Source organism: Coenobita brevimanus, chromosome 93 (genome assembly GCF_032717465.1).
Source record: "Coenobita brevimanus isolate Jiangsu-jjx chromosome 93, ASM3271746v2, whole genome shotgun sequence".
Lineage (NCBI taxonomy): Eukaryota > Metazoa > Arthropoda > Malacostraca > Decapoda > Coenobitidae > Coenobita > Coenobita brevimanus.
The window spans coordinates 49,959,999-49,981,947 of NC_137046.1; the positions used below are offsets into that span (position 1 = coordinate 49,959,999).

Sequence of the window (21,949 nt, forward strand, 5' to 3'; positions counted from 1 at the left end):
CCACAGTGATACGTTAGAAGGACACAGGTTACGTGAAAACTTTACAGAACAATTACATGGACTTGTTACAACACTTGCATCACTAAAAACTGAACCTTGAAAATATCTGCTGCAAAATTCATGCTCAACTCTGTGACATGGCAATGTATTTGAATTAATAGAAAGGGTAGATATGATTTCATCACCCAATTCTGTAATCTAGTTCTCATGTTTAACAGGGCTTCCTGCAAAACAAATGGTAGAAGGTGGGGTTACCATAACCCCAGGCCAATACAAGGAAAGAGGTTGTCCTTCCTCTACTTCCAACTCTTCTAGCCACCTTTCACAATATCCAAAGAATCCAGAAAAGTTAGGAGTGGCTTTCTTTTTCCCCAGTACAGTACCTAAGAATGTGAAAACTTCTAAAGGACTAAGATCAAAATTTCCATACAGGTGCCAGTATAGTGTACTTTTTTATACTGGTGCTTTGTGAATGAAATTAAAGATCTGAGTTGGTAGCTTATGGAAATGTCAAATGCAATGGTGGATTGCTACCACTTCCACTATAATGTTTTCATCCTATACATCATGCACATTGGATTGTCATACATCATAGGTATGGGGAATGCATCAGGATCAAGTACTGCATCTGGCTCGAGGAAGATGGATGCTCCTGCCCTGCAGTCTTGGGTCACCCTGAGACAAGGTGTAGGACCTGGTAGCCCATCAAAAAAGTAGTAGGTGGGTGGTTACCATCGTCCTGGGAGGGAGTGAGGTGGGGCCAACACCTGGCTGCTGGCCTTGTGCAACACTCTCACACAGGGAACTCAACTGCATTTACCAAGTAGTCAAAGTCTGAGATGAGACTACTACTCATTCATATCTCACAAATACTCTTGGGGGCTATGCCTTTTCCATTTTTCCTGCACCTTGCCATGTGGAAGGACACTTTTCTGACCCTGGCAAGGTCCTGTCTGCCATAGGAAGAAGGCTGATTACTTGTAGTCGATGGGTCTGGTCAGCTAGAAAGACTGAGTAGAGCAACATCATAGGTAAGACAGGTTGTGCTGATGAACTGTGTGGCTTTTCAAAGCCTAACTTACATGTTGTACAATATAAGAATGCACTTCAGTTATCATAATCATTATGTCTGATGCACTGTTCCCTTCCAGGAACCTCCAAAGAGGCAATGACAAAAATGCCTCAAGGTTACCTTATCCTCATATACGTCTCTCATTCTCAAACACTCATTTTTACCTTTCTTCTCTTTCACCAAAATACTTACTGTAAATTAAACAAAGAACTCAAATACTGCTCCATTAATGTATATATATATATATATATATATATATATATATATAAATCTTCCTTCTCTTTCACCAAAATACTTCAATTAAACAATGACAGAATTCAAATACTGTTCCATTAATATATATATACAGTGCTCGTCAGAAGTATGGAGCGCCCTGCGTCCCTCCTGAGAAACAAACCTTTCAACATTGAAAAAACATATAAATAATGCATTTTATTTACCTTTAGTGCTTCGTAGGGTAGCCTTTACATTTCTTCACGGACCTGAGACGTCTTGGAAGTGAAAGGGCGAGGCTCCTGAGGTGCTGGAGCGGTATTTTGTCCCAGGAGTCACGAATGGCGGCTTCCAGCTTAGGCAGAGAGCTCACGTCCTTCCCTTGGAGACTCTTCTTTACGAGGTACCAGAGGTTTTCAATCGGGTTGAGGTCTGGGCTATTTCCTGGCCAGTCTGTCATGAATGATACCTCACAGTCACGAAGCCAATTGGTGACCGATTTGGCCTTGTGAGCAGGTGCACCGTCCTGCTGAAACACTCGTGCACCTGTTAGCTCGAAGGAGTCTGGTAAATGATCACACAGAAGCTCCAGGTAAACATCCTGATTCACTCTGAGGTTCTTGGGAAGTACAACAAGCTTCCCCAAACCCTTCCCTGAGAAACAACCCCATACCATGAGTGAATCAGGATGTTTAACTGTGCTTTCTACATACCGTGGGTCAAGTGGGTCACTACCTTTGCGTGCTCCTCTTTTACAGGTAACACTAAACGTTGCCTCATCAGACCACAACACTGACAACCATTGCTCCTCACCCCAGTTTAGATATTTATTAGCAAAGGCAAGCCTACGAATTCTCTGGCTGCTAGAGAGAAGAGGCTTTTTCACAGGCCTGTGACTTGTGTAACCAAGCTCATGCACCCTACGAGACACTGTTCTCACTGACACCTCACCAAACACTTCTGGGTTGCTCTCCTTAATTTTCCTTGCACTCACACGAGGATTAAACTCCACTGCACGTTTTAAAACATTAACAGACCTTGGGGAAGTTTTCCTAGGCCTACCAGACCTCGGTTTCTTTGTGGGAACTTCACCACTGTTTTCCTCCCGAAACCGCGCACACCAACGATGCACTGTCGATCGTGCCACACCAACCAATTCACTAATTTCCTTTGTCTGGTGGCCTGCCTCCTTTAGAGCAATGATCTGGGATATGATTTCACTCGATAGTTCACGGGTAGGTGCCATAACAAAGTTTTAAAGGCCAAAACACTGCGGGACACTCGGTAAAAAATGGCGCAATTTGAGAGGGACACTCGGCGGAGTTCCTCTCTCTCAGGCAGCCCGTGGGCGACTGAGGCGGGAACACAACCAGCGTGTCGGAAGGCCTCAGGCTACCGTGACGTCATGCTCGGAGCTCAAACTTGTGGCTCAATTCTTACCCCCCAAAATGGGTGATTCTTTTTGGGCCATAAGTATTGCACGCCCGGCGGACAACGCTGAATACTTCTGACGAGTACTGTATGTAGGAGCATCTGTGGTACAGTGCTAATGTGTGCGTTTTCGTACACGGAAGAACTAGGGTTCGCGCCCCGCCAGGGTAATAAACTTTGGGAGTGTTCTTCTGGCCACGTACTGCTTGGCGGACATCAGGGGTGCTGTGGTTGAACCTGTGTCGCATACTACAAAGTATGCTTGCACCCAGTCGGCTTGCGCGGGCCGATTACACTTGGTTCATGGACTACATACATATCCAAAGCCACTACAACATAACAATTACACTTACAAGCACTTCTCACTCTACATACAATCTCTACCAGACAGCCTAAGCCACTTGGTAGAGATACATTGGCTGTATCGTCCCCACTTCGGGATATACAGTATATATATACAGTATACTGTATATCCCTTTCCTCTCCTCCATCCATTTTTCCTTCCATCCTCTTCTGTCTTCCTTTCCTTCATTCTTTCCTTGTCCTTCTGCCTATGGGTAACTTTACACTCCCTCTTCTGTCTTTCTTTTCTCTTCCTTCTGCCTGTGGGTGACTATACACTGAGTGACAAGCCAAATGGTTTCCTGTACACCAGGAAACCATTTACTATGCTGGGTGGTAACCATACAACCAAATTTTGGCGCCTGGTGGTTTAGTGGGTAATTATTGCACTCCAATCGGATTGAGCTGGTGAAGGTTTATATCCAAGGGATGGTTGGGGTTCACTGCTCATGTAATGCCACTCAGGGATGAGTGAGGCTGGTCACTCTCATCTTAAATGTCAGGACCAACTGCCTAGCCCCAGGCTCCTACGCTCTTCATGGGGAAATATAGGACTGGGTGATAGATGGATGGATGGATATATATACACTGAGTGTCAAGCCAAATGATTTCCTGTACACCAGGAAACCATTTACTACGATGGGTGGTAACCATATAAAAAAAAGCTTTGGCACCTGGTGGTTTAGTGGGTAATTATTGCGCTCCAATTGGATTGAGCCTGTGCAGGTTTATATCCATGGAGTGGTTGGGGTTCATTGCTCATGTAATGCCACTCAGGGATGAGTGAAGCTGGTCACTCTCATATTAAATGTCGGGACCAACTGCCTAGCCCCGGGCTCCTATGCTCCTCATGGGGAAATATAGGACTGAGTGATGGATGGATGGAGGGATGGATATATATACACTGAGTGACAAGCCAAATGATTTCCTGTACACCAGGAAACCATTTACAATGACGGGTGGTAACCATATAAACAAGATTTGGCGCCTGGTGGTTTAGCGGGTAATTATTGCGCCCCAATTGGATTAAGCCTGTGCAGATTTATATCCACGGGGTGGTTGGGGTTCATTGCTCATGTAATGCCACTCAGGGATGAGTGAGGCTGGTCACTCTCATCTTAAATGTCAGAACCAACTGCCTAGCCCTGGGCTCCTATGCTCCTCATAGGGAAATATAGGATTGGGTGATGGATGGATGGATATATATATACACTGAGTGACAAGCCAAATGATTTCCTGTACACCAGGAAACCATTTACTATGATGAGTGGTAACCATATAAACAAACTTTGGCGCTCGGTGGTTTAGTAGGTAATTACTGCGCTCCAATCAGACTGAACCTGTGCAGGTTTATATCCACGGGGTGGTTGGGGTTAATTGCTCACATGATGCCACTCAGGGATGAGCAAGGCTGGTCACTCTCTTCTTAAATGTTAGGACCAACTCCCTAGTCCCTAGTCCTACAATTCTCATGGGGCAACATAAGATTGGATGATGGATGGATGGATGGATGGATGGATGGATGGATATATATATATATATATATATACACACACACTCAACCCTCGGCTATCACTTCTAATTGGTCCTGCTATGGCTGCGCTACAGCCGAAACCGTGATAGCCGAATTGAAGAACTTATGGAAATAATTCTAATTGGTGCCATGACCTCAAATTTTACCCCTAAGATATCCATTTTGTACCACATATTAACATACAATAGTCCAAAAATGAGCATGTTTTATGATGTGGTCATAATTCTTATAAATACCCCTCACAGTTGATTCACTGATGTTATATTTCTTCCCCACACTTCGCTTGGTCTCTCCATTGTCTATAAGTTTCACATTTCCAGTGTATCTGCATAACTTAGGTTCTTCCTTTTCTTTATTTCCCTGCCAGGTGCCGAAGCATTATGTTGGGTGATGGCAGGGGGACGGGGAGGGGGTACGTTGGCCATGGTCATATCATAAAAAAGGTTATTGTTCTCGCTGTCACTGTTCGCGGTCTGAGGGTGCGCACTTGAATGGTTTGGCGGGCAGGAGACTCGGTCGGGCGGCCAATCAGCGCTTGGCTGGCACTGACGTCACACGACCTATCACGGAGTGAAGCTTTTGTTGGCTGGGTGGAGGACTGGAGCCTGGCCTTCTTGAAAATTTCGAGCATTTCCAGTGCGCGATAGCGGGCATTTAGTGCGTGATAAAGGTATTTGGGTAGTTTTTTATATAGGCGTGATGGCGAGATACGCTATAGCAGAACCCGTGATAGCCGAGGGTTGAGTATATATATATATATATATATATATATGTAAAAAATATATAATTTGGTTTTATGCCAGGTATCCCCGAAGGGCTAAGGCGTTGTCCCTGGACAGAGGACTTTGGACTGAAGCGTGTAGCATTTTATGACCAGATGCCCTTCCTGATGTCTACCAATGACCCTTGGGTGGATTTGATCCTCTGACCATTCGGTCAGAGCGGAGCGCTCTAACCCAGTGAGCCAGATAGATAGATAGATAGACAAATAGATATAGACAGAATATGGTTTTCTGAGTACCTGCTGTATATCTGAAAGTCTCTCTCTCTCTCCTTCACTGTAGCACAATATTGCCAGGACAAGTACAAAAAAAAATTCTGTGTTGTAATCTGGCACATCGCTCTGAACCAGTGAATGTGAGACAACTGCAAGTGAAGCAGTAGCTAGACACTTGTCTACTGGACAATGACATGTGAAAGGGGTGAGGATGGAAGGTGGATGGGTAAGAACCATCAGTTCCGCTAAATCCTCCTCTTCCCACAAACCTCCCTCCTCTCACACACAACCACCAAATAGGAGGGCATCTGGTTACTGTTTCACTAGTACCACCTCACACCAGGTTCACTGGTGCAGTGCACTGCACAGAACTTTCTTTGAGTGTAAAATTGCATATAAACTCTCTCATAAGGTCAAACTCTGATGAAATGAAAAAAACTAATAATCAAACAAATGAAGTAATGAAGCTACCCTCAAAACCAACCTTAATCATTCCAGTCAATCATTTTTAATATAGGCCACGAAAATGAAGGGGTAAAAAATAAAGCAGGGCTACATAACCACTTATGACAGTGTTCAAATAACTCCAGTGCTTGTTAACTATGATAAATCTTTTAACACCACAAAACTACTACCATATACGCTATTACAAAACAATCTCAAAATTATAATGCAGTAACTGGATAAGATCACTACTGTCATCCCAGCTTAATTCCCACATTGGTATGTGGTTAGGAGATCCAAAGCAGGGCTCACTGTTCACATTTCCCCCAACAATCTGGTAATAAACAACATTTTTTTACTTTATTCTTGCTATCACCAGACATTTCATATAGTTTAAGAGTGCCCCAAGTACTGAAGGGGTTAAGAAGGAGATATCTTACCCCTCCAGTTTTTAAAGGTCAATCTTAAATTCAATAAAATGATCTGGTGGAGGCTGATTAAAGTGAAAAATACATCATCAGATGGAAGGAGCTAAAGACACTGAGCACATACAAAGTCTGAGGTACAGTGCACCTCCCCCCAACCCCACTCTTGCACTACGTAAGGTATAACCATGAGCAAAATTTGCTGGCACTTCTCTGCCAGTTGTGAGAATGGAATGTCCTACAGTTGATGAAGTATCTTTTATGTGACGGCAATATGAAACGCAAAACAAAATGAGTACAAGAAGGAAGGATAATTCTCTGCTTTTGGGGACAAATATGGAATATGGAAGAAAAGACATAATGCTGGCAGGGGACTGTTGAAAAATTTCTGCCCACAGCTCTACAAGAATTTTACAACGCAAATGCTGAATAGCTGAGTATCCCACATTCCTATGCCAATATCCATTAAATATAATGCAACAGACAAGTACAAACTCAGAAACATTATCTCAACCCACAATACCAATACAGATGGAACAGAGTGAATTGTAATAAAAACAATTAATAACCTGATATATGTTTACAACCAGAAACTGTTAAACTTAAGAATAAACAGATATTAATTCTAATGTACTGCACTGTACTGCAAATGCATCACCAGAAATGTGTACATTGTTATATGATTTCATCAATAAAAGCAGCTTGAGAAAAACTTTGTGAAATTTACAGAAGTCACAAAATACAACATAGTGATAAAAGGATAACAAAATGGGAATACTAGTGTCATACAATGCTATGCAAGACAAAAGATATCACTGAGATGTGAGATACCACAGATCACAAATGAAAACAAAGGACTTTGCTAAATTTCAAGATTACGTGCAGTAATTCATGAAATCAAAGAGCCTAAATAAGATCTCAATTGGCCAGAATTGTAAATGTTTGCCAATGAAAACATGACTGATACTTGTACTGATGAGAACTCCCTAATTCATATTAGCAAGACTAAGTACAGTAATGGACTGCTAATCTAGAGTTAGATATAGCTTACTGAGCAAAATTGCACTTAAAAATGGCTTCCCTTACCCCCCCTCCCCATCCTGTATTCTTTTGCCATTGTGTGTCCACTTGAGGTCGTAGAAACGCTCGAGTTCACAGTCTATAGAGAATGAATGATGCTCTATGACAAGACGTTCACCCTTGTATTTTGGTACAGGTACGTTTGACTCACCTTCCGCTTCTGCTTTTGAGGCTTGTGTACCACCAGCACCTGAATGAGGGAATGAAATGCATAGATTAATAACAGAATTGATGATGTACTGCAAAGGATTATACTGGTATTGGACTGTGCCATATATAGCAGCTACTATAGTAAGGCAGACAGAGCACTGTGTAATGTGAAGCAATGATAAAGGTTGTACTGACTAAATGAGGAATTTTATCCTTAAAGACTTCAGTGTCTCTCCTACATTAAATAAAACCGTTGTCCAATAACTTGTACCTTTTACATGCCATTCACTCTCGAAGGGCTAATGCATACAACCAAAGTTGTCATTCACACAGAAGGCTTGACTGAAAAAGGTTCCCAAAGCACAGCTGGGACATACAGGAACTGCTAGGAACTCAACACTGCCTACAAAGCTCCAGTTACAGCTGTTCAATTGGTGGCAAGTGGCAATGTCCATCATCCACTTAGTGGATGTAGTGCTGCCTATTTCTTTCTTCATCTCTACCATTCTTTTCCTGTACCTACCCTCCTTCTGCCTATTTCTCCCATCTTTCCTGTCACTATTTATTATCCTTTTTTCCACTTCAGGTGGCTCAAAACTGAGTGGCAACCTGAAGTGTTTTCTGTAACTTAGGAAACCATTTACAATACTGGGTGGTAATCATTCAACCAAATAACTGGGTGATGTGAAGCCTCCTATGGTGCCCATTAACTGGGTGGAGAAATGGCATTAATCCAGGTACCAAACCTCCATACTAATCCCCACACATCACTGTGGCGAGGAACTGTCAACTGAATGGGAACACTGGTTCACTGCAGGGGATGGCCCTGCAGGGACAGTTGCTTTCCTGTGGTTGAATGGTCAGTTCAATCAGACAGACCGAGGAAGTACAACAACAACAGCAGTTCACTCAAAGAACCAGATCAGTTTCGATCTCACAGTCATTGAGATGAAGTAACCATCGTAGTTATTGTGGTCCCTCGTTCATACAGACACGAACCCTATGAACTGCAGAAATCCAGGTGCATGAGGTTAGTATGTACGTTGTGATGTAACTGATAGCACTGCAATGGGGGCAAAGTTGATTATGTGAAAGCTGCTAAGTCATTCCTTGGTATATGTCAACCTTCAAAACATGGCTCTGAATAGATCACAATTACATAAAAATGCAGCACATATTTAAATAGCTATTATACTGAATTTTATACCTGTGCATAGTGCAGCAAGATATGTCATCACCATTTTTAAAAATAACAATAACAATAATAATATAATGCAGTTAATAAAAAAAATTTAAATACTACTACTACTAATCACCATCCAGTCACTCGACGCAGTGCTGCTCTCAGGTGTCTGCCCTTTCCTCTCCTCCATCCTTCTTTCCTAATCCTTCTGCCTACGGGTGACTTTACACTCCCCCTTCTGTCTTTCTTTCATTCCTTCCTCTTACTTCTGCCTGTGGGTGACTCTACACTGAGTGACAAGCCAAATGGTTTCCTGTACACCAGGAAACCATTTACTATGCTGGATGGTAACCATATAACCAAATTTGGGCGCCTGATGGTTTAGTGGGTAATTACAGCACTCCAATTGGATTGAGCCGGTGGAGGTTTACAGTATATCCAAAGGATGGTTGGGGTTTATTGCTCATGTAATGCCACTCAGGGATGAGCGAGGCTGGTTACTCTCTTCTTAAATGTCAGGACCAAATTGCCTAGCCCAGGGCTCCTACACTCCTCATGGGGCAACGTAAGGTTGGATGATGGATGGATAATAATAACAAAAATAATAATAAAAATAATATTAACAATGAGTAATAATAATACAGTAATAGTAATAATAATAATAATAATAATAATAATAATGATTATAATAATAATAATAAAAATAAAAATAATAATAATAATATTATTACTACTACTACTAATAATAATAATAACCATCATCCAATCACTTGATGTAGTGCTTCCTACTTCTTCCTTAGCCTTTATCATTCTTTTTCTGTGCCTGCCCTCCTCTCTTCCTATTTCTCCCATCTTTCCTGTCACTTCTTATTGCTTTTCTTTCCTTTACAGGTGGCTTTACATTGAGTGACATGCCAAATGGTTTCCTGTAAGTCAAGAAACCATTTACAATGCCGGGTGGTAACCATATAACCAAACCATACGTGCTCCCTACGTGTCAGCAAGTGGGTTGGTGGAGAGTTAGTGCCCCTTTCCGTAAAACAAAGAACTCAAAGTCAAATGGCCACCCCTTACGGGATTATGGCGTCTGGCAACAGATAGATAGATAATAATAATAATATCGTCATCATCGTCATTTACCAATGTACTACTGTACTTTGCGTTGGACATAATACAGTAAATACTCTCATTGTTTTTACTAAAAAGCACCTATATCAGTTGTAACTAACTACTACTATTTTTTTTTAATACAGTATACTGTGTGGTCTAAATGTGACATGGCCTTTAAGTGCACCCACCACAAACTGACGTAGGACCTACACACAGAACTGCTAAGGGAGAGTAGTCTGTCTTTGCTTTGTGTTTCCACCTCTACCAAGTGAAATTTTTGTGCAAGAAGTAACTGGCAACTCCTCTGGTGTTGGTGGGAGGTGATGAAACACTCAGCACGTCAGTGCTTGCCCAGAAGCGAGAGTGGGAGTGTATGTTCCTGTCACTCTGAGCTTGCACCTCCCTCTTTTTTCATATGCATTACTGTTTGTCCTGTTGTTTTCCTGGAGTCAAGTTGCCTGGGGAATGCCCCAGGAAGTGATGGAGTGTAGGGTGAAATGCTAAAGCATGGGGGAGAGATAATAGTAGAATGGATGTGAGAGATGTGCAGATTGACCTGGGAGGAAGGTACAGTCCTGGAGGATTGGAAGTCAGGTATAATTATTCCCTTGTACAAAGGGAAAGGGGGAAAAAGAAGTGTGTGGTAATCATACAGGCATTTGTCTTCTTAGTGTAATAGGAAAAGTATACAGTAGGATACTTACTGACAGAGTTAGGGAAATAACAGAGGAATTAGTTGGAGAAGAACAGTGTAGCTTTAGGAATGGCAGAAGTTGTGTAGATCAGATATTCATTCTTAGATCTCTAGTGGAAAAGAGTCTAGTGAAGGGAAGGAAGTTGTATGTGGCCTTCATGGATTTGGAGAAAGCATATGACAGGATGGACAGACAAGGATTGTGGAAAGTATTAAGAATATATGGGTAGGGGTTTTTTATCAAGAATATTCCCCCAGTATCCCTGCTTGTCGTAAAAGGCGACTAAAAGGGTTGGCGGAAGGTTAGTGCCCCTCCCCGGAAAACAACTAACTAAAAAGATAAACAAGAAGCCTCGCACAAGGACTGACCAAACAATGATGACCCAGGACCGGACAAAGGACTTGGTAATGGCAACATGGAATGTAAGAGGAACAAATGATGAGGTGAAAGAGAGGGAGATTGTCCAGGTGCTTGAGGGTGCAAAAGTGGATGTATGTGGAATAACTGAAGCAAAATGGAGAGGAGAAAATGTGAGAGAATGGGAGTATGGATGGGGTATATGTGCAGGAGTAGGTGAGAATGAGAGGGCAAAGGAGGGAGTATGTATAGTTGTGAGTAAAAGATGGAAGAAGAGCATAAGACAGTATGGATCAGTTAGGTCAAGGATTGTGTGGGTAAGGTTGAAAGTTGGAATACAAACGTGGGCGATGCACCAACGCAAAATCGTGCTAGCAGAGTGAGAGAAGAGTTCTGGACAAATGTGGAAGTGTGCATGGAAAAGTTTGGAAGGAATGAGAGAGTGTTTTTGATCGGTGATATGAATTGTAAAGTAGGGAATGTGAAGGTGGATGGAATAGTTGGTGAGTGGGGTGTGCCTGCTGAGCTATATGAGAATGGCAGTGCATTAGTGGACATTTGTGCTGGGAGGGGGTTGGTGATACCCAATACCTTCTTCAGGCATAAAATGATCCACAGGTATACATGGCGAGTGATGAGAAGGGTGGGTGGTGAACTGAATGAAAGGAAGGCAATGATTGATTATGTGTGTGTGGATGAAAGGATGCAAAGATGTGTAATGGATGCAAGAGCTTATAGAGGTTGGAGGAGTGGACTTTCTGACCACTACTTGGTGGTGGCCAGAATTAGGATCCAAGATGGAGAAATAGAAGAAGGGAAAGACAAGAGAAGGAGTAGTTGCAAGGAGAGTGGAAAAGTTACAAGAGGATGAGAAAAAGGCAGAGTATAAGAGAGAAGTGGAGGAACGATTGGGCAAATATGAATTGGAGCAGATGGGGGACGTGGAAGGTGTGTGCAGGATATTTACAGAAGAAATATGTGCAGCATGTGATGTGGTGTGTGGGATGAAGAGAAGATGGAGGGGGGTGCAAGGAACAGCATGGTGGACTAAAGAGGTGAGACAGGCTGTGGCACAAAAGAAGAAAGCATACAACGAATGGATGAGAAATAGGGGTGTGGAAGAAGTTGAGAGGCGGAAGAGAGAGTTTTATGTAGAAAGAAAGAGAGAGGTGAAAAGATAAGTAAGAGAGAGTAAGAAGAGAGTGGATGAGGAATTTGGAAGGAATTTGAGTGTAAAGTGGAAGAACTGTAAGAAAATGTTCTGGAAAGAGGTGAAGAGAGTAAGACAGGGTGGAAGTGAGGTTAGCAGGGGAGTGAAAGATAAAAATGGTAGATTACTAGTGGAGAAGGGAGAAAAAGTGAGCAGATGGAGAGAACACTTTAAGGAATTGATGAACATACAGGATAGAAGTAATGCGAGTATAAGTGGCTGGGGAATGGCTGGGAGAAGGAGGGAGGTGAGAAGACAGGAAGAAATTAGTAGGATAGAAGTTGTGGAAGCAATGAAGAAAGTTAAATTGGGGAAAGCCCCAGGAATTGATGGAGTGTGTGGTGAAATGCTGAAGCATGGGGGAGAGATAGTAGTAGAATGGATGTGGAAGATGTGTAGATTGGCCTGGGAGGAAGGTAGAGTCCCGGAGAATTGGAAGTCAGGTATGATTATTCCCTTGTACAAAGGAAATGGGAAAAAAGGAGTGTGTGGTAATCATAGGGGCATTTGTCTTTTTAGTATAATAGGAAAAATGTATGATAGGATACGTACTGACAGAGTTTAGAGAAAGAACAGAGGAATTAGTTGAAGAAGAACAGGGAGCCTTTAGGAAGGGAAGAGGTTGTGTAGATCAGATATTCATTCTTAGATCTTTTGTGGAAAAGTTTCTAGACAAGGGAAAGAAGTTGTATGCGGCTTTTGTGGATCTGGAGAAAACATATGACAGGGTGGATAGACAAGGATTGTGGAAAGTATTAAGACTATATGTATTGTGGAAAATAATAAGAATATATGGAGTAGATGGGAAGTTGTTGAATGCTGTGAAGAGTATGTATGATGGTGCTAAGGCTGCAGTGCATGTGGATCGTGAACTGAGTGAATTTTTCTCTTTGAAGGTTGGGTTGAAACAGGGATGTGTCATGTCTCGATGGTTGTTCAATCTGTACATGGATGAGGTAATAAAAAGAGGTACAAGGTAGGGCAGTGGATGTTGGAGTGGTCCTGGTGAGAGAGGATAGTGTTTGGAAACTCCCTGTACTGTTCTTTGCAGATGATACTGTGTTGTTGAGTGACGACGTAGGGGAGCTGCAAGGCTTGGTGGATGAGTTTGTGAGAGTGTGTAAGAAACGGAATCTAAAGGTGAATGTAGGGAAGAGTAACGTGATGGTCTTTGAGAGAGGTGATGTCAGTGAATGTACAGCGAGGTTGGATGGTGAGGAATTGGAAAATGTGAGTACGTTTAAGTACTTGGGTAGTGTGATGAGTATGGATGGAGGTTTGGAGGGTGAAGTGCTTGAAAGGGTACAGCAGGGAAGAAAGGTTGCTGGTTCTTTGAAAGCAGTGATAAGAAACAGGTAAGTGAGCATGGAAGTGAAAAAGTTACTACATGACAGTATTGTGATACCAACTCTAATGTGTGGAAGTGAAGCTTGGACGTTGTTGGAAGGACACAAGTCAAGAGTGAGAGCAGTGGAAATGAGTTATTTAAGTGGAGCCTGTGGAGTCACGTGGAGAGACAGGCTGACAAATGAGGATATAAAGGAGCGTTGTGGTGTTGATGTGGATGTGTTAGGAAGCGTTATGAGGAACACACTGAGGTGGTTTGGCCATGTGGAGAGGATGGAGGGTGAAAGACTGACGAAGAGAGTGTATGTGAGTGAGGTGGAGGGGGGAAGAGGGAGGGGGAGGCCAAGGATGAGATGGAGGGATGGGGTGGAGAGGTATATGAGAGAGGGGGGTGTGAGTTGGGAGCAGGGCAGTGAAATGGCGGGCGACAGGGCAACGTGGAGGCGATTTGTTTGTGGCCACCCCAAACGGGATTGAGGTGTCTGGCAATAGATAGAATAGATAGACAGGAGTAGATGGGAAGTCGTTGAATGCTGTGAAGAGTATGTATGAAGGTGCTAAGGCTGCAGTGCATGTGGATAGTGAACTGAGTGAGTTTTTCTATTTGAAGGTTGGGCTGAAAGAGGGATGTGTCATGTCTCCATGGTTGTTCAATCTGTATATCGATGGGGTTATAAAAGAGATACAAGGTAGGGCAGTGGATGCTGGAGTGACCCTAATGAGAGAGGGCAGTGTTTGGAAACTCCCTGTATTGTTGTTTGCAGATGATACTGTGTTGTTAAGTGAAGAGGAAGGGGAGCTGCAAGGCTTGGTGGATGAGCTTGGGAAAGTGTGTAAGAAACGGAATCTAAAGGTGAATGTAGGGAAGAGTAAAGTTATGGTCTTCGAGAGAGGTGAAGTCAGTAAATGTACAGTGAGGCTCGATGAGGAGGAAATGGAAAATGTGAGTAGGTTTAAGTACTTGGGTAGTGTGATGAGTAAGGATGGAAGTTTGGAAGATGAAGTGCTTGAAAGGGCACAACAAGGAAGAAAGGTTGCTGGTTGCTTGAAGGCAGTGATAAGAAACAGGGAAGTGAGCGTGGAAGTGAGAAAGTTACTACATGACAATATTGTGATACCAACTCTAAAGTATAGATGTGAAGCTTGGACGTCATTGGAGGGACACAAGTCAAGTGTGAGAGCAGTGGAAATGAGTTATTTGAGAGGAGCCTGTGGAGTCACATGGAGAGACAGACTGACAAATGAGGATGTAAAGAAGCGTTGTGGCGTGGATGTGGATGTGATAGGAAGCGTCATGAGAAACACAGTGAGGTGGTTTGCCCATGTGGAGAGGATGGAGAGTGAGAGACTGATGAGGAGAGTACATGTGAGTGAGGTGGAGGGGGAGAGAGGGAGGGGAAGGCCAAGGATGAGATGGAGCGATGCAGTGGAGAGGTATATCAGAGAGGGGTGTGTGAATTGGGAGCAGGGAAGTGAAATGGCGGGGGATAGGGTGACGTGGAGGCGATTTGTTTGTGGTCACCCCGTATAAGGATTAAGGCATCTGGTAATAGACAAATAGACAGATAGAGTTGTCATGCCTGGAAAGTACTGCTTAAGGGATGAGAGGGTCTGTATCATTGCATGGGGGCAGGATAGCGTCCCTATCAACATGACTTGTGAACGTACTGGACGCGCAGAGTCGACTGTCATGAAGATTCTTGCTGCAGCGCATGGCCTGCCACCTGATGTTGTACCAGAGCACAAACATGATGGTGGAAAGAAGAGGATGACTTCCAGAGGTACAGATACGCTTCTGAAGAGGGAAGTAATCAAGAATCCTCGACTGACAGCAGCAGAATTGAAGAGAATGCATCCCCAGCTGTTACATCTCAATTCAAACTATCCAACACCGCTTGCAGAAGGAGCTGGGTTTGCCAAGCCGCACCGCAGCCAAGAAACTGCTTCTCGCTGACCACATGAAGAAGCAACGCATTTAGTTTGCCAAGAAGTATGCACACTGGACATTGGACGAGTGGAGAAAAGTTATGTTTTCCGATGAAAGCACATTTCAAGTGTTCCAGATATGTTCTGCCAAGGTTTGTTGCCCTGCCTCCCGTAGTCAATATGACCCTACTTACACGGTGCTGACTGTTAAGCACCCACAATCAGTAATGGTATGGGGGTGTTTCTCAGGTGAAATGGAAAGGGAAGGCCTCTATTTTCTCCCTAAGAACTTGATGATGAATGGTGGCCCGTACATTCAAGTTCTGAAAGATAATTTGTTAAACTTTTTTGCTATTCGTGGGTGCGACTTTTTCATGCACGATTCAGCTCCATGTCACAAGTCAAGAAAGGTGACAAAATGGCTTCAGGATAATTGGATTGAGGTCCTCGACTGGCCTGGCAACAGTCAGGATCTAAATCCAACAGAAAATTGCTGGGCAAAGATGAAGATAATCATGGCAGAGAAGTCACCCAATCCAGACAACTCAAGACTGAACTGAAAAATGTTTGGCGCAATTTCCTTAGATTACTTTAGAGATCTAAGTGATTCCATACCAAAATGCATCCAACTGATCCTGAAAAACAAGGGAAACATGATTTCATATTAATGAATGGCATTTCATGAACAAACATTATCATATATTATGATTTCTGTGTTTTTTAAATACCTTGTGGGGGGAGGTCCTAAGTCAATTTGCGGTAGCTGTACTTCAGAACCAATGCTCCTGACATTTGTACTGGGAAAGTACTTTGACAGCCATATTGGACCTCATGGAAAGAAAAAAAAAAATGTAGGGCTAGAAAGGAGCTATATATTGCAAAATCTGAGACCTGGAGAATTTTACCTGATAACCTAAACAGAGCTGAAAGGTATGGGCAATGAGCTGTCTAGTTTGCAAGTTGCAGATATGACCTTTCTAAGAACAGTTGCAGACACTGGGATGATGAAGGTTATAAGTAATAGTGGAATTTATGGGAATTATAGGATGGAAGAAAAAGCTCTAAGAGTGAGATGTGGATGGTTGAGTGGAAGAGGAGGAATACACTGAGTGGTATGGACATGTACAAAACATGCACACATACAGGTTGCCAATGAAAGTTTGTGAAAATTAGACTGACAACAGTCACGGTAAGGGCAGATCTGATGTGGTATGGAAGAGGAGAGTGCAACAATAGTGAAAGGGAAGGGGAAGAGGAATTTCTGAGTGTGAGAAAGGTGTGTGTGGATAAGCAGCCTAGAGATGCTTGTCTTGCCCATCCCTGATCTGGAAGTTCCCAGCAAGGAGCAAGGTGCCAAGATGATGATTATTTACAAAGCCTGACAACATTTACAGTACCCAGTTGACAAATGAACTAGCTCAAAACTGATAGGTAAATTACTTGCCTACATATAATTAATGCTGAAAAAACTGAGCACAGTTCTGTGACCAGCTGATGCATATTTAGCATCAACACATGTACAGTAGAGAGGATGGAGAGTGAGATACTGACTGGGAGGGTGTGAGTCAGGTGGATGGGAAGGAAGATACTGTGGATGAGACTGAGGGATATGGTGGGGAGGTATATGAAAGAGAGGGGTGTGAGCTGGAGAGAGGGTAACTTGTTGGCAGATGACAAGGTGACATGAAAGCAATTTGTGTGATACCCCTTATGAGATTAAGGCATCTGGTGATAGATAAATAGATAGTATTTATTTCATCTCATCTCTTTCTTGGGAATTATGGTCCAAATGCTGCTGCTGCTGCTGTCATTATTTTGTTTTTGTTAGCCATTATTACACTTCATAAGAGATGACCATTCAATAAAAATCTCATACACTAATAGATTTCATTTTTTGGACTGAGTTGGTGATGGTGACATTTTCTACAAAACATAACATTTAAAAGGAATAATCAAATCTGCTGGGCATGGTTATGATCCATATCTAATGACTTACGATGATATGAAGTACTCCTAGAGTAAACAGTAAAATCACAGATCTATTGAAGACAATGATGACAAGTGAGAGGAGAGAAAACACTGTAGTAAAATTTCTCAGACAAATGGTAAATCTATTTACAAAAACATATACAGTACATATTCAGGCTGTGGTAAAAAGCACAGATAGTAGTTTTGGTACTGTATCCTGCAAGGGCCATTTGTAAACATTCTTTGCAATGTTATCTTTCAAAAAAACTAATGAAAGCAGATAAAGATGTCTCCATGTACATTCCTCACTCTGCAGTGACCCTATATTTTGAATACTGTTATTAACTGCATGCACCTTTATTCCTTTAACATCAAATGTTTCTGTCATCATGAACACCATCACTGTTGTCGTCAGAGTCCTGATGCTTTTTCCACACAAAATGAGGTGAATCAGGATTCACAAACAAGGAATGAAATAGGATGAAAATGGGAGAACTATCTACCGCATGCTCAGAGAAATAGGCCATACAATCGTTCATACACCTACCAAACTCAGAATCCCGGCCTCATTTCACTAGCCTCATCTACACAAGTATTTATTTATATGTTCTTTAAAAATGAACTTCACAGGCATCACCCAGATAGCCAGTAATTCCACTGGCTACTGGATCAGTTTTCAAGAAACGGATGATAAACCTTTTTCATGTTCTGCTTCATACAAATATACACGAAAGTATTTCATCAATAACTTCAATCCGTATCATCCAATATGTACCGTATTGTGCAGTTCTTTCTGTAAGCCTACTCTGTGCTCTGCCTTGCTGAGGCTACTGTAACACTTATCATTCTGGAAATCCACAGTACCTGCATAATACCAGCAGCAGCATTAGTAGTAGAAGTTGTAGTAGTAGTAGTAGTAATAGTAGTAGTAGGCAGAGTACAGTAACCCTGATTTGTTTGGCCAAGATAGACCCATTAACTGCAGGCAAGCAATTACTCCTGACCAGCTGTCTCCTGCAATGAACTGATGTTCCTTTGCGGTGGACAGTGCCTCACCACAGCAAAACACAGGGAAACAGGTGGAGGTTTGGTTTCTGGATGGACACTGCATTAGTCTCTCCATCTAGCTTACAGGGGCACCATAGCAGGCTCCACATCACCATATCATCTGGTTATGTGGTTACCACCCAGCATTGTAAATGGTTCCCTAGGTTACAGGAAACCACAGTATTAGGATTGTCACTCAGTGTAGAGTCACCTAAGAAAGAAATAGGCAGATCAAATGAGTGGATGATGGTTGCCACCACCTACCAGAATCACACATCAAAATGGCTTGGAAATGAAAATAATGCATCAAAAATTACACGAGACCAATAAAGGATAGTAACACAGCAGACAAGACAAATACAAATAAATTAATAAATAAATACCAGTAGAGACAGTTCAGTCAAACATCCAAAAAAGACTAAAGTTTGATATAATTTGCTGTCACTAAGCTGGGGTAGTTACAGATTCACTTCCTTTTCTGACAATTATGCCATATAATGGCTATGGCACTTTTGCTGATTTTCAAGCTTCAGTGGAACTCCTCGACACCAAGGACTTTACTGGGTTCATGGATACTGCTGTTGATATATAGGCATAATAGGCCATATGCTTCTACAACAGGTGTTACGGCAACACCAAGGGCATAATATGCAGAAACATGGGATAACCTGGAGACCAAAGGTATTCATCCAGTATACCTGTATATTATAATCTCATTACACCTTACATTTCAGTTGTGTAATACTTCAAATGAAACTTAACAAAATAATCACTGTCCAAACCATGACTCAATTCCAGGCACACATGGTACTAGCATGCATCATAAGCCACTATACTAAGAGAAAAACTTAACCTACCTAGTGGATTACACAGAGTTTTATACAACTGACAACATGGCTACTTTCATCCCCTAGCAATTAATTTGGTAACTTTGAACACACACACACACACACACACACACACACACACACACACACACACACACATACATACTGCAGCATTGCACTGGAAGTCACCACTGAGGATTCTGGGTGATGGGACCTGCAGCCTATCCCCTGGATATAGACATATATGTTGCCAACTTACCCAGAGATAATACTAAAGAGTCACATTGCAAACCAAACCTTGCCTCATATCCCCCACCACTGTCATCCAATGTAATAACTAAAACAAAACTTAACAAATTAATCACTGTCTGACCCAGGACTCAATCCAGATCCATGCAGTTTCAAGGTATTATATAAGGCAGTTAGACAAGTACAGTACTGTACTTCACTTGCCTACTGGCAATGCAGGCTTTTATACAAACCATTACAGTTATGCCATACTATACTGTTCTTCAAGGTAAATGTAAAACAATTAGAACATCTTAGCTAATCACTGATTCTCTTGGTGGGAGAGTGAACTTGATAAAATTGCAGTTTAAATGTTAACTGCTCTAAATACCACAGGGTGCCCATAGCCAAAAGTACAGCAATTCTACATTCATACATTATTATACACTTTCTGCAATAATGTATATATAACACATTTCATCACTAAAAAATGAATTCATAATCACAAACTATAACGACAATACAGCATAATACAGTACCACAAGTACTGTATCTGCATATGACTGCCATTCAAAACAATGTAAAAGTCTTTTAACAAGATACTCTACATATACACATACTATATTAGTTATCAAGAAACAACATTAGTCATTTCTGGATCAATCTAGTGATAAAGCACTAAAATATACAGATAAACTGTTCACATGAGTTAATACATACTCTGCACCACACATCAGGTTAAGGGTTGGGGCTGACGTGCAAGACTGAGCAAACCCCTCTCTCACTCATTTTCTACAGGATGGTACCGAGATATTAGACAGGGTTACATGCAAGTAGTACTATCAAAGACCGATGCATTTATGGTATGCAGCAGTTAAGTGAGTGGTTCCACGGAATTCATACACTCTATGGTTGCTGCAAGGGTGTAACATCCACACAAAAAAATCTGAAATCCAACCAATGAATCAGTCACTGGGAGACAGAGCAGTACAGGTATGTAAATCAGTGCTGAGACTCACTCCAATGAGGGGCTTGGGTTGTGGATGACAACTCAATATTCGGAGGAGGTCCAAGTGGAACATTATCAGAAACCACTATCATAGGGTACGACCCTACAGTGTCGTAAGACCCTGAAGTGTCTAGAGTAATGTCACTAGTCCATACCACTTCACCCCCAACCTGCATGCCTCCTCCTTGACCTGCGGTGGCCAACACTGGATTAGCTTATGAAGCCTCATATTGGTACACTGACACCATGTATAATTATCCACTGGAATGTGATGAATATTACACTACAGCAGTTGTAACTTGAACATGTGCATAAAATCACAATAACGCAGTGCCAAAGAAGTTGTCAATTATACTTAATTTAGTACAGGGATGTATAACATAACAAAACTTCAAAAGCATTGTAAATTAAATACTGTAAATGAAACCAATCAGAAGTGACTTGTGATTACCTTAAAATGGTAAAGATCACAATGTGGTGCTACACAGACCATACAGGAATACATACAGTACCTGGTAAGTATAACAATAATTGTTAAAACAGTGGGCCTTTGGGTTAAAGCAGCCTTGTTCAGGGAAGTTACCATGTTAAACCAAAATTGTCTTCAAGTACTGGAAATACCATTACAGCAGTCTAATCTTGCTATACGACTGTTCACAATGTGTTTAATCGCTGGAACAATAATTCAAAAGTTATACCCCTTTTCAGAATAACATTTAAAAATTGGTCATGATTTTGAATAACATTTAAAAACTGGTCTGCATGAGATTTTTGGCTACCTCCGAAAATCTCATGCAGACACGGTGATGCACGCAAGTCAACAATCAGCTGTCTAAGCCAAGAAGGCTGCCCAATGTTTACATGCCAGAAGCACTGAGGAAGACCCAGTGTCATCAATAAACGCTGTGCATATGCAACGTCCTGCATCACCTGCATCCGTCATGTCTGTCTTGTCTTCATTGCTGCCTGGCACACCCATATGCCAAGCCACCATGTTCTCCCTCACCTTCACTGCTTGCTCTGCTCTCCTCTCCACTGGCCTCACAGCATCATTCTCCCTCTCCCTCAGTCTCAGCACATCACTTTCCTTTGGCATCACGGCATTGTTATCCCTATCTCTCTTCACCTCCTCCTGAGGACCTGGAGCAATTGTCCAGGCCCTCCACCTGTCCTCCAACCTGTGTGTGTGTGTGTGTGTGTGTGTGTGTGTGTGTGTTTTTGTGTGTGTTTTTTAAAGGTTCCCAGTTGGTCACTCTCCCTGACCCCACTGAACCCATGTTACATCAACCTCACTAAACCCGTGTTTTTGTTGTCCAAGCTGGAGCTTGGGATTCGAAGCCCGTCTTAGGGCGCT

At 42.2% G+C, this 21,949-nt stretch overlaps 1 protein-coding gene across 2 annotated transcripts in view; it reads right to left on the bottom strand.

Annotated features, from left to right (window-relative positions):
• Positions 1–21,949, bottom strand: part of LOC145412592 (neuroplastin-like) — a 107,331-nt gene that overhangs the window by 71,977 nt on the left and 13,405 nt on the right. For both annotated transcript variants that reach the window (XM_080282503.1, XM_080282501.1), the window contains exon 2: positions 7,690–7,728. In XM_080282503.1, the coding sequence (XP_080138629.1) occupies positions 7,690–7,728 (39 nt within the window). The remainder of the gene's footprint in view (positions 1–7,689; positions 7,729–21,949) is intronic.